Source organism: Penicillium coprophilum (genome assembly GCF_028826855.1).
Source record: "Penicillium coprophilum strain IBT 35676 chromosome Unknown utg000002l_segment0_segment1, whole genome shotgun sequence".
Classification (NCBI taxonomy): domain Eukaryota; kingdom Fungi; phylum Ascomycota; class Eurotiomycetes; order Eurotiales; family Aspergillaceae; genus Penicillium; species Penicillium coprophilum.
The window spans coordinates 620,885-631,296 of NW_026622722.1; the positions used below are offsets into that span (position 1 = coordinate 620,885).

Consider the following 10,412-nt stretch of genomic DNA (forward strand, 5'->3'; position numbering starts at 1 on the left):
TGGAAAGGCGGGGCAGGCGGGGAGACCTGCAGAGAAGGTTCTACGTGTAATGGTTATATAGATGTCTATATACTTATCTACAATATCCTCTTGCATTACTGTATAAGATGTAGAAGATGTACTAGATATAGTGTACTTCACTAATTCTGTACATAAAAATATATTCTACAAGTTTAATCGTTTACTTCAATGCGCTTTTGGCTGTAGCTTCCAGGCCGATCACTTCTCAGAAGATAGCCGCATGACGCTTTGATCGCCCCAGCCTACATGAGTTGGATTAGAATACTCCGTATACTATATGGATTGTTATTGAGGTCTGTTGCAAATGTTGCACTCTGGCCTGTGCTAGAAACCTTGGAAGGGGTATAGGGATTTCACAAGATATAATATTAGCGCATGCCGGAGGTGGAATTCATTGAGAATGTAGGATATCAAGAAAGAACAGAAATAGTTCAGAGATATATAACAGGTTTTTCAAAGTCTTCGTAACTTACAAGGTCTAAGATGTCACGTTCTAGAAGCGTCCGAGTCAAAGCGCGCTAAGATCCCAAACTTCCCATTGACATTTCCAACTTCCCCCGCTCTTCTTCTACTTCTCTCATGCTCTGATACTTTGTCTGTCAAATATATTGGATAGTGCGTGGTGATCTGAGGCTCGAAATAGCTCAGTAAGTGGATCCCAAGCTCTTCCGGTTATCCGTACTCACCTTCATCTTTTCTCAAGGGACTTCATGTCGATACGATCATAACCATTTCACCACCCTTTAGCCTTCTTTCCCTAGAAATTGCCCATTGGGCTTCTACGGTACAATGGGAGACAAAGGCCAGTATATCCCACCCCTCATTGGGTGGATGTATGATTTGGTCCTTTGGACATTCTCCGTGCTCATCGACCTCTTCTTCCGCGAGGTCCACCCCCGAGGCTCATGGAAGATCCCCCGCCGCGGTCCCATCATTCTGGTGGCAGCTCCCCATGCGAACCAGGTATGCCGCTCGCTTCCCCCCCCTCACACATATGCTAATGATGAATGTTCGGTCAGTTCGTGGATTCACTGGTATTGATGCGTGTCATTCGCAGCGAAGCGCAACGTCGGATCTCATGGCTTATCGCGGACAAGTCTTTTAAACGAAAATTCATTGGGTTCCTGGCGAGGGGGATTGGGGCACTGCCCGTGGCACGTGCTATGGACAACTTGAAACCCGGGACCGGCACCATCTATCTTCCCGACCCGATCAACGAGCCAACTCTGCTGCGAGGTGTTGGAACCAACTTTGAAGGAAAAGGGTTCGAAAAGGATGGAACTATTGCTCTACCCACCATCAACGGAACGTCCCACAGTACCGCGATCGCCGAGATAAAGGGACCGGAGGAATTGGTGCTCAAAAAGGCCTTCACGCATAGGGATGCGCTGGCCCAGCTTACTGGACGGGATGACATTGACCGTGGTGGAAATTTTACGGGAGAAGCATCCAAGCAGAACCCGGATTTCAAGGGTACCAAATTCAAGGTGGCTCCGCACGTGGATCAAACCGCAGTCTATCAGGCAGTCTTCAAGAGACTGGGCACAGGGGGCTGTGTCGGTATCTTCCCGGAAGGTGGAAGCCATGATCGCACTACACTGCTTCCCTTGAAAGGTAAGCTCTTCGTGTTTAAGATACCCAAAATATTTACTAACATAATACAGCTGGTGTCGCCCTGATGGCTCTAGGCACCCTGGCTGAAAATCCGGACTGTGGTCTGAAGATTGTGCCTTGTGGCATGAACTATTTCCATGCCCACAAATTCCGCTCCCGGGCCGTTATTGAATTTGGTACCCCAATTGAAATTCCCTCCGAGTTGGTGGAGCAGTTCAAGCAGGGTGAACGACGAGAGTCTGTCGGTGCTTTGCTGGAAATCATCTACGGAGGCCTCGTCTCGGTTACTGTCACCAGTCCCGACTATGAAACTCTTATGGTAGGTTTCTTCTCATTTCCAGAGAAAATTGCTTCCGCTAATCATTCAAAGGTCATACAAGCTGCCCGTCGCCTGTACAATACCAAAGGCAAAAAGCTTCCTCTTCCTATGGTTGTGGAGCTGAATCGTCGTCTCGTGAAAGGTTATGCCCACTTCAAAGACGATCCCCGTATTGTGGATTTACGCAAGTCTATCGTAGGATATAACAAACAGCTCCGTATTCTTGGAATCCGGGATCATCAAGTGGCCTACGCCAAGTTCTCCATCTTGCAGGTGGTGGCCACGCTGATCTACCGCCTTGGGAAATTAGCACTCTTGACAATCGGAACGCTCCCCGGTTTCTTGCTGTTTACCCCCGTTTTCATCGCGACCAAGTACCTCTCAGCAAAAAAGTCCAAGGAAGCACTGGCTGCTTCTACAGTGAAACTCCAAGGCCGAGATGTCATGGCGACGTGGAAGCTTCTTATTGCCCTTGCATTTGCTCCGGCACTCTATGCCTTCTACACTGCTGCGCTCACTTATTGGACGTATTGGAACCGAGTCAATGGAATGGTTCCAGACTGGGTGCCACTATGGTCGGTAGTGATGATTGGTATGGTACTCTTCCCCACAGTCACGTTTGCGGCTCTGAGGATCGGTGAAGTGGGCATGGACATCATCAAGTCACTACGCCCGCTTGTTCTGTCTTTGAACCCATCATCGGCCAATACACTGGTAAAACTCCGAGAGAGACGCGCTGCACTCGCTCAGCAAGTGACAGACGCAATCAATACCATGGGACCTGAGCTGTTCCCCGACTTTGATGCCGCTCGGATTGTCACTGATCCATTCCGAGAAGCGAGCAATACCGATACCAAGGCTGAGCATGAATTGCCCGAGGTTAGAAGAACCAGCGCGGCAGACCATGGCGAAAGAATGCCCTCATCAGAACCCCTGCCCCGCAACGAGTCCTTCCACAACCTGGCCAATATCGGATTCTTCTCTACACGACCTCCTAGTCGTGATCGTAGCCGCAGCAGATCTGCCAGTGTCCGACCTGGGTCTCGACACGGACTCAAGCCGCTCAGCCCTCTCACCACGAAAGACCCGCTTGAGGACGTCAGCTCACGGATTCGTGATGCCATGAGGGAGCGTGGAGAGCGTCGTCGGCGTCGAAGCGAAGATGGACACTGGGATATGGCTAGCTCAGGGCCTGGAACTCCATCCAGCACCGAGGAGTCCCGAAAAGATCTTTGAGGTGTGAATTCCCTGGACCATTTTTAGTCCTTTATCATCCCGGGCATCAACCACGGTGTTTGGCGCGAAGCTGTGTACGTATTTGCCATTATATAACCATGCCAGATATCCTGTTTGTTTTATTTATGATTATGAATGTCATGAAACATCCACTTAGGGGTTGAACTAATGATGGAAGAAATCTAATACACGTACTTGAATGCATTTGGATATATCCTAAGAAAAGCAGTCGATTATTCTGAACACTAGTACTTAGTATCACATCCGCTACACAGCCTCTGTTTCTCCCTTCCACTCGGTAGGGTGTTTCGAACACCGAATGCTATGTGTGACTGTAAGAATGACTCAGCTCGCGACTGAGAACCTTGGAATGAATACTATGCTATGGTCCTAGACGGTATAAGCCCTGGAGATGGGTCGACATCATTTTGAGGTGAAAGGGGGTCAACCCCTGATTATATGGATGAATAGGGTCTAGAGTATCCGTACTCTCATTATCTTCTTATATATAGATATCGGAGTGTTTCTTCTAACGTCCCTTGGATAAATCGCCGATGATTCATTTTCGTCGCCACTTCCAAGAGCGCCAATAAGGCTAGAATCTAAAAATGCACATGAAAATGATGCAGCCTAGGTAAAATTGCATCGCCTCAAAAATTCCAAGATTCTTAAAAATTGCCCCTTATAAGACTCATACGGTCATAACCGACCACGTCGCATTTTGTAGTACAAAGCCGTCTCCGGCCGCTAACCGCCTTTTATTTTTAACTCCAAACACCTGTTCTACCCCCAACTCCTCGATTTTCCTACGGAGTTTAGGGGTTTATACCTTTTCACATATTCATCATGTCGGGCTCAATGCATTTGTCGCGTCTCCGAAATTGGTTCCTCGCCTCTCCACCTGCCGAGTACGCCATCACGAGTCTAAAGGAACTGCTGATCGGCGCAATCCAACAGGGCCCTGTCCCACAGCATGTGGCTTTCGTTATGGATGGAAACAGGCGCTTTGCAAGATCACATGGGATTGAGACAGTGGAGGGACACAACCTGGGGTTTGAAGCTCTTGCAAGAGTGAGTGCTACGTTTTGCCAGCTCGGGGTTACACGGCAGCGCCCGTATTGTGGCCATACTAACGAGTGATAGATCCTCGAAGTCTGTTACAAGAGCGGAGTGAAGGTAGTCACGATCTACGCGTTCAGCATCGAGAATTTCAAACGCTCAAAATTCGAGGTGGATGCACTCATGGAAATGGCCAAGGTCAAGTTGTCGCAGATGGCTCAACACGGAGACCTACTCGATCGATACGGAGCAAAGGTTCGCGTCCTGGGCCGTCTCGACATGCTCAAACCCGACGTCCTGGAGGCCGTTAACAAAGCTGTCGATATGACCAGCCGCAACGGAGACCGCGTCCTGAACATCTGTTTTCCTTACACCTCCCGCGACGAGATCACCTCCGCTATCCGCGAGACGGTGGAGGATTATAGCATGCCACTCGAACAGGGTCGCTCCGCCTCCCGGACCCCCTTCTCGGAATCCCATATCGCACACAATATCCGTACCCAAACACTCGGCTCGACAACACACGACTCACATAGTGATTCCGAGTCAACGTCGGGCTCTTCGGGGCAGGATGATGATGCATCTCCTCGGCACGAATCCGACCGGATCTACGGATCGATGTCTTCCTGCTCGTCTTCCACAACCCTCCACCTCGGAAACCAGCAAGACCCCAAGGGGGCTTCACCGCCGAGATCCCTGGCTGGGTCGGATAGCCCAGTCTATATCTCCCCAGAAACCATCTCCCGCCAAACTCTAAACGACCACATGTTGACCAAGGGTACTCCGCCCCTTGATATCCTGATCCGCACTTCGGGCGTCGAACGCTTGAGTGACTTCATGCTCTGGCAGACCCATGAAAACACGGAGATTGTGTTCCTCAATGTCATGTGGCCCGAGTTCGACCTGTGGCATTTCCTCCCCGTGATGCTCGGATGGCAGAGGCGGATTTCCAAGTCCCGACAGGACCCCAATGCAGAGGGGAACTTCGCCGGTGACGCAAAGTCGAGCGAGGAAAGCCCAGACGCGATGCTGTGGCGTCAAGGCGGAAAGGTCAAGGACATCTAGTAAATTGTCTATTATATACCCTGTGTCTACTTGTTTTTGTTCAGCTTCAGTTCAGCTTCAGCATCACTGGCGTCTTGCTTTTTGCGGAGTTTCTGTTGGGTACGCCCGACTTGATATCAGCATATATCTATGCACCGCCGTACACTGCATCGGTCCTCGGTAAATAAAATATCATCTACTTCCTAATCCTTCTCCTACTTGCCTGCACTGGTTGTTTGTATACATGCTCAGCTTGTCCTTTGACTATAGAAAGCCAGCTTTTTCTTACCAGGGGGGCCAAGACTCCCCTTCTTGTCCGCCAGTGTCTTTATTGATATAAACCATAGCACAACCCTGTCCTTTTCTACACATCCTTTCCTTCTCAGTGAGAAAACAATTGGCGGTAACCAACAGGCAATGAAAAACGACCTTTGGATGCCCGGCCCGGGCCCCGGGCGGTGATCCGTGCTTAGTAAACCCCCACGCCGATACCGGTTCACGTGATATTGAGTCACACTTAGAGAGACTGCGGGATGTTCTCCAGTTGAACTACCCCAATATCATCTATCATACCAATTGAATCAAAATGGTCAAGCAAATCGCCGGTTCCAAGGCCCTCCTTTTGGGTTCGGGCTTCGGTATGCCTCCCGTTTCTCCACCGAATCTCCATGCCCTAAATGCGTCATGCTGCCCCGCATCGAGCTTCTCGAGTCAATAGATGTGCTAATTCTCAATTTCTGGTAGTCACCAAGCCCACTGTTGAGGTCCTCAGCAAGGCTGATGTCGAGGTCACTGTCGGTATGTCCCATTGAACCTGTACGGGCTCCTATTGCATTGAACACAGCTGACGATGTGATAAAAGCTTGCCGTACCCTCGAGAGCGCCCAGGCCCTGGCCTCTGGCTTCAAGAACGCCAAGGCCATTTCTTTGGATGTCAACGACGATGCCGCCCTCGATGCCGCCCTGAACCAAGCTGATGTCGTGATTTCGCTTATCCCTTACACTTTCCACGCTACTGTCATCAAGTCTGCCATCCGCACTAAGGTAACTATTGTTCTATGAAGGAAGCAAGAACTTTACTAATTACTACAGACCAATGTTGTCACCACTTCTTACGTTTCCCCGGCTATGATGGAGTTGGATGAGCAGTGCCGCGAGGCTGGTATCACTGTCATGAACGAGATCGGTCTCGACCCTGGTCTCGATCACCTCTGTAAGTATCTATGCCATGGATTGAAAAGACCGATGCTTACAATTACCAGACGCTGTTAAGACTATTCACGAGGTCCACGCTGCTGGTGGCAAGGTCACCAGCTTTGTTTCCTTCTGTGGAGGGTTCGTCCGATCATTCCCATGTTCTATAGATGTATAGCTAACGAACGACAGCTTGCCCGCCCCCGAATGCTCCAACAACCCCCTGGGATACAAGGTTAGCAAAAGCCCAATTCCCACTAATTTGATAAATAGCTGACAAATGGTTCCAAGTTCTCATGGTCTAGGTTAGCTAAAGTCCAAGGCTGAGTTTTTGCTTGAATAATTGACTAACTAGCTCAGCCGTGGTGTGCTTCTTGCCCTCCGCAACGCTGCCAAGATTTACCAAGGTATGTGCATGATTCACGTATAGCAGGAAACAAAGAGTGTTAACGTGGAGTACAGATGGCAAGGTCGTGTCCATTGACGGCCCTGATCTGATGGCTACCGCTAAGCCCTTCTTCATCTACCCCGGATTTGCCTTCGTCGGCTACCCTAACCGTGACTCTGTATGAGATGTGCATTCAAAAAAACTTGAATTTCAGCCAACTAATCTTTCCAGACTCCCTTCCGCGAGCGCTACGGTATCCCCGAGGCCCAGACCGTCATTCGCGGTACTCTTCGCTACCAGGGCTTCCCCGAGATGATCAAGGTCCTTGTTGACATTGGTTTCCTCAATGACGCACCCAACAGCGTCTTCGATAAGGCCACTTCATGGAAGGAGGCCACCAAGGCCGTCCTCGGCGCTACCTCCTCCTCCGAGAAGGATCTGCAGGAGGCCATCGCATCCAAGACTAAGTTCCCCAACAGCGACGAGCGTGATCGTCTCCTCTCTGGCCTGCGCTGGATCGGTCTCTTCTCCGACGAGCAGACCATCCCCCGCGGAAACGCCCTCGACACCCTCTGCGCTACCCTCGAGCAGAAGATGCAGTACGGTCCCGATGAGCGTGACCTTGTTATGCTCCAGCACAAGTTCGAGATCGAGAACAAGGATGGCTCCAAGGAGACCCGTACCTCCACCCTGTGCGAGTACGGTAACTCCGTCAGCTCCGCCATGGCCCGCACCGTTGGTATTCCTTGCGGTGTTGCTGTTAAGCAGGTTCTCGACGGTACTATCAGCAAGACTGTACGTTTACCCATAATCCCTTTGCTCTCAAGTTTTCTATACTAACTTCATTATAGGGTGTTCTCGCTCCCGTGACCTGGGACATCTGTGAGCCTCTCATCAAGACCCTGAAGGAGGACTACGGCATGGAGCTCATTGAGCGCACTCTGTAAGGGTGTAGTCGGATCTTAAAATTGAATAGATATTCGGCTAGTAAAAAATATAGGAATGACATAGACGATGAATGAAATACCAGTGTGCATTGCTACTTTATATTCTTCCCTAAGGCTGGCTATCCAGGCATGGGCTTCTATGATAATCAAGATCTTGCCTGAACTTGTTATTTGGTTATTTTTTTTGCAGGGGGTGCTTAGTCCACAATGCCGTGGAGGACAGAGGTGAGACCAAGAGCAATTTACGCGGGGCAGGCGTATCGAGAATTGAGACAAAAGCGCGAAAGCCTTCGATCTCTTAGTAGCTTTCTTTAGAAGCGGCGAAGCACAGTGCTTCGTTTCTCCATTTCTCTCGGTATCAGGGATAGCAGAAAGATGCCTTGAACTGCTCTTCCTAAGAAGACCCGTTCACTGCAGAAATCAATCTCGGAGTCGGCACCTTGGGATTTCCAATATGTTCGAAGGCTGGAGGTTACTATGAGGGCAGACAGAGCCCGGCAAGAGGGTAACGAAGATGCCATCTATCAAAGAGTCCAAGTAGATCAAAACATAAACTTATCTTCATTATCATAGACATAAGACCATCCCTCTTATCATAGCATCATTGTGCCCAGACCCAACTCACAACTGCAGGGCCACACGGGTGGAAAAGAAAAAAAAAAGACACGAATTAAAAAGAAGGCAAATAGTCTAGTGCTTGCGCTTTTGCAATCTTTTATTTGTGGCCAATTCATGGAGAAAAAGAGGAAGAAGTCTTCGGACGAATGCATTGTTTTGTGTGTTTTTCATGCCACCGGTGAGAGAGGGAGCCGATCAGAGAATAGTGCCAAACCTACACCAAGGAGAATAACGAGTATGATTAGTAACTGATTCCAGTATCGCGAGATTGAGGAAGGCTGAGATCTGTAGACAGAGGGCGGATTGGCAAAGCAGTCCAGGAAAAAGCAGGGGGTACACCAAAGAGATGAAGGTGTAGACAAGACAAATGAGAGGCAGGGGACAGAAGATAATAATAAGAAAAGGATGGGGACATACCCGAAAGTCTGCTTAATGCTGCGAACATAGTACATGTCCCAGTTCTGCTTGGTGACATCCTCCTGGCCAAGAGGAACGCCAGACCAAGAGACACGCATCTGAGTAACACCGTCGATATCATTCTGATCGAAGTTGATCTCCTGCGTGCTGAAATGACCCTCAGGCCACTGAGCAAGACGCCACTTCTGGACAATCTGCTTGGGCTCGCTGAGAGTGATGAACTCGCCAGTCACGTTGCCGTCGAAGATAGCGAACTTGCCGCCGACCTTAGCGCCCTCGAACTGGCGCGGCGCGCCGCGCGTGAACGCCGTGAGACGCTGTGGGTCCGTGAAGGTGCTGTAGAGCTCAGCGGCTGTGGTGCGGAACTCGTCCGAGGCCGTCACGGTGGTTGTGTTGACAACGGCATTACCGGTCTTCGTGGTGGTAGTGGTGGTCTTCTTGGCTGAGCTATCGACCTTGGTTTGTGGGTGGACGGTGGCCTTGGAGAAGCCGCTGGATGGGTTGACGCCGGGGGCGTGCTGGAGGTCCTTTCCGTGCTCGGAGATCAAGGCGGGGGCGAGGCTGGACAGGGCCTTGCGGAGTTCGGCGACGAGCTTTGTGCGCACCAGGTCCTTGACGGGTTGCTTGGAGTTGGAGTCGGCGTGGTTCTCAATCTCGAACTGTAGGGGGATTACATGATTAGTATTACAAACCATCTTGGCGATGGGGATGGGTCAAGTGAACATACGACGTACTCATCTTCCTCGGTGTCGTGGGCTACCTCGGGAATGCTGATGGTGCCGCTGACATCCTCATCGTCCTTGGTCTTACCTATGGAAGCGTCTCAGCTGCCAGGTCCACAAAAGAAAGAGAGAAAAAAAGACAAGATAGAAATAAACTGAATTGATATTGGACTACAAACCTGAGTATTCTAGCGAGACCTTGACATCGAACAGGGTGATGACCTTGCCCTTGCGCTGGCTGACATCTACGTCGCCATCCATGGACAACAGCTTGTCTACTTTGGCTGACACGCCACCTTCCTCGACACTGATGCCGACCAGGTTCTTTTGCAAGTACTCCTTGGCCCAGCCAGAGGCATCCTTGTTGACCCAGTGCCAGTTGTTGGGATTGTGAAGGACCATGATGAATGTTGACTAGAGAAATGAAAGAAAATTCTGATTTGAGTTTGGAAAGTGGGTTTCCTGTCTTTTTTTTTTTAAAGAGATCTTCTGGGGGGAAAAGTGCTAAAAGTTCTGGATATTCCTGTTAGCCATGGTTCTCTCTCGTAATGGACGAAAATTGCATGTGAAGGAAAGGCCAATGTCAGGTCTCGGGGCGTAATCCCGGACTTGTTAAGCGTTGTCCGCAAGTAGATGGAGAATCATCTCTCAGACTGGTGCCAGCTGAAGTCTCTTCATATAGGGCCAATTGAGTGGGGAGGTCGGGGACATAAAAATCCCACAACCATTTTTGCACCCAAGGGGAATGGAGTGGAAGCAAAGACAATTGACACTTACAGTTGTAATCAAGTCCAAAATATAAGTGACAAGAATATTAAGGACTGAGGTGAAAT

At 49.9% G+C, this 10,412-nt stretch overlaps 4 protein-coding genes across 4 annotated transcripts; 3 read left to right on the forward strand and 1 right to left on the reverse strand.

Moving 5' to 3' along the window:
* Nucleotides 1–810: 810 nt before the first annotated feature.
* N7500_002279 (putative glycerol-3-phosphate acyltransferase Sct1) lies at nucleotides 811–3,190 on the forward strand (the record flags this gene model as incomplete). The annotated part of the gene is made up of 4 exons (XM_056673425.1): nucleotides 811–984; nucleotides 1,041–1,635; nucleotides 1,686–1,954; nucleotides 2,006–3,190. The coding sequence occupies 4 exons, from the start codon at nucleotides 811–813 to the stop codon at nucleotides 3,188–3,190; spliced, it is 2,223 nt and encodes a 740-aa protein (XP_056533950.1).
* An 846-nt stretch (nucleotides 3,191–4,036) lies between these two features.
* Nucleotides 4,037–5,314, forward strand: N7500_002280 (undecaprenyl diphosphate synthase family protein; the record flags this gene model as incomplete). The annotated part of the gene is made up of 2 exons (XM_056673426.1): nucleotides 4,037–4,261; nucleotides 4,334–5,314. 2 exons carry the CDS (start codon nucleotides 4,037–4,039, stop codon nucleotides 5,312–5,314), a joined length of 1,206 nt encoding a protein of 401 aa, XP_056533951.1.
* A 565-nt stretch (nucleotides 5,315–5,879) lies between these two features.
* Nucleotides 5,880–7,822, forward strand: lys9 (saccharopine dehydrogenase (NADP+, L-glutamate-forming); the record flags this gene model as incomplete). Its single annotated transcript, XM_056673427.1, has 10 exons — nucleotides 5,880–5,931; nucleotides 6,038–6,091; nucleotides 6,156–6,337; nucleotides 6,386–6,506; nucleotides 6,556–6,628; nucleotides 6,680–6,722; nucleotides 6,843–6,894; nucleotides 6,950–7,053; nucleotides 7,107–7,670; nucleotides 7,727–7,822. The coding sequence occupies 10 exons, from the start codon at nucleotides 5,880–5,882 to the stop codon at nucleotides 7,820–7,822; spliced, it is 1,341 nt and encodes a 446-aa protein (XP_056533952.1).
* Nucleotides 7,823–8,635: 813 nt separating this feature from the next.
* N7500_002282 (AHA1 family protein) lies at nucleotides 8,636–9,981 on the reverse strand (the record flags this gene model as incomplete). Its single annotated transcript, XM_056673428.1, has 4 exons — nucleotides 8,636–8,654; nucleotides 8,858–9,516; nucleotides 9,585–9,667; nucleotides 9,759–9,981. The coding sequence occupies 4 exons, from the start codon at nucleotides 9,979–9,981 to the stop codon at nucleotides 8,636–8,638; spliced, it is 984 nt and encodes a 327-aa protein (XP_056533953.1).
* Nucleotides 9,982–10,412: the final 431 nt, after the last annotated feature.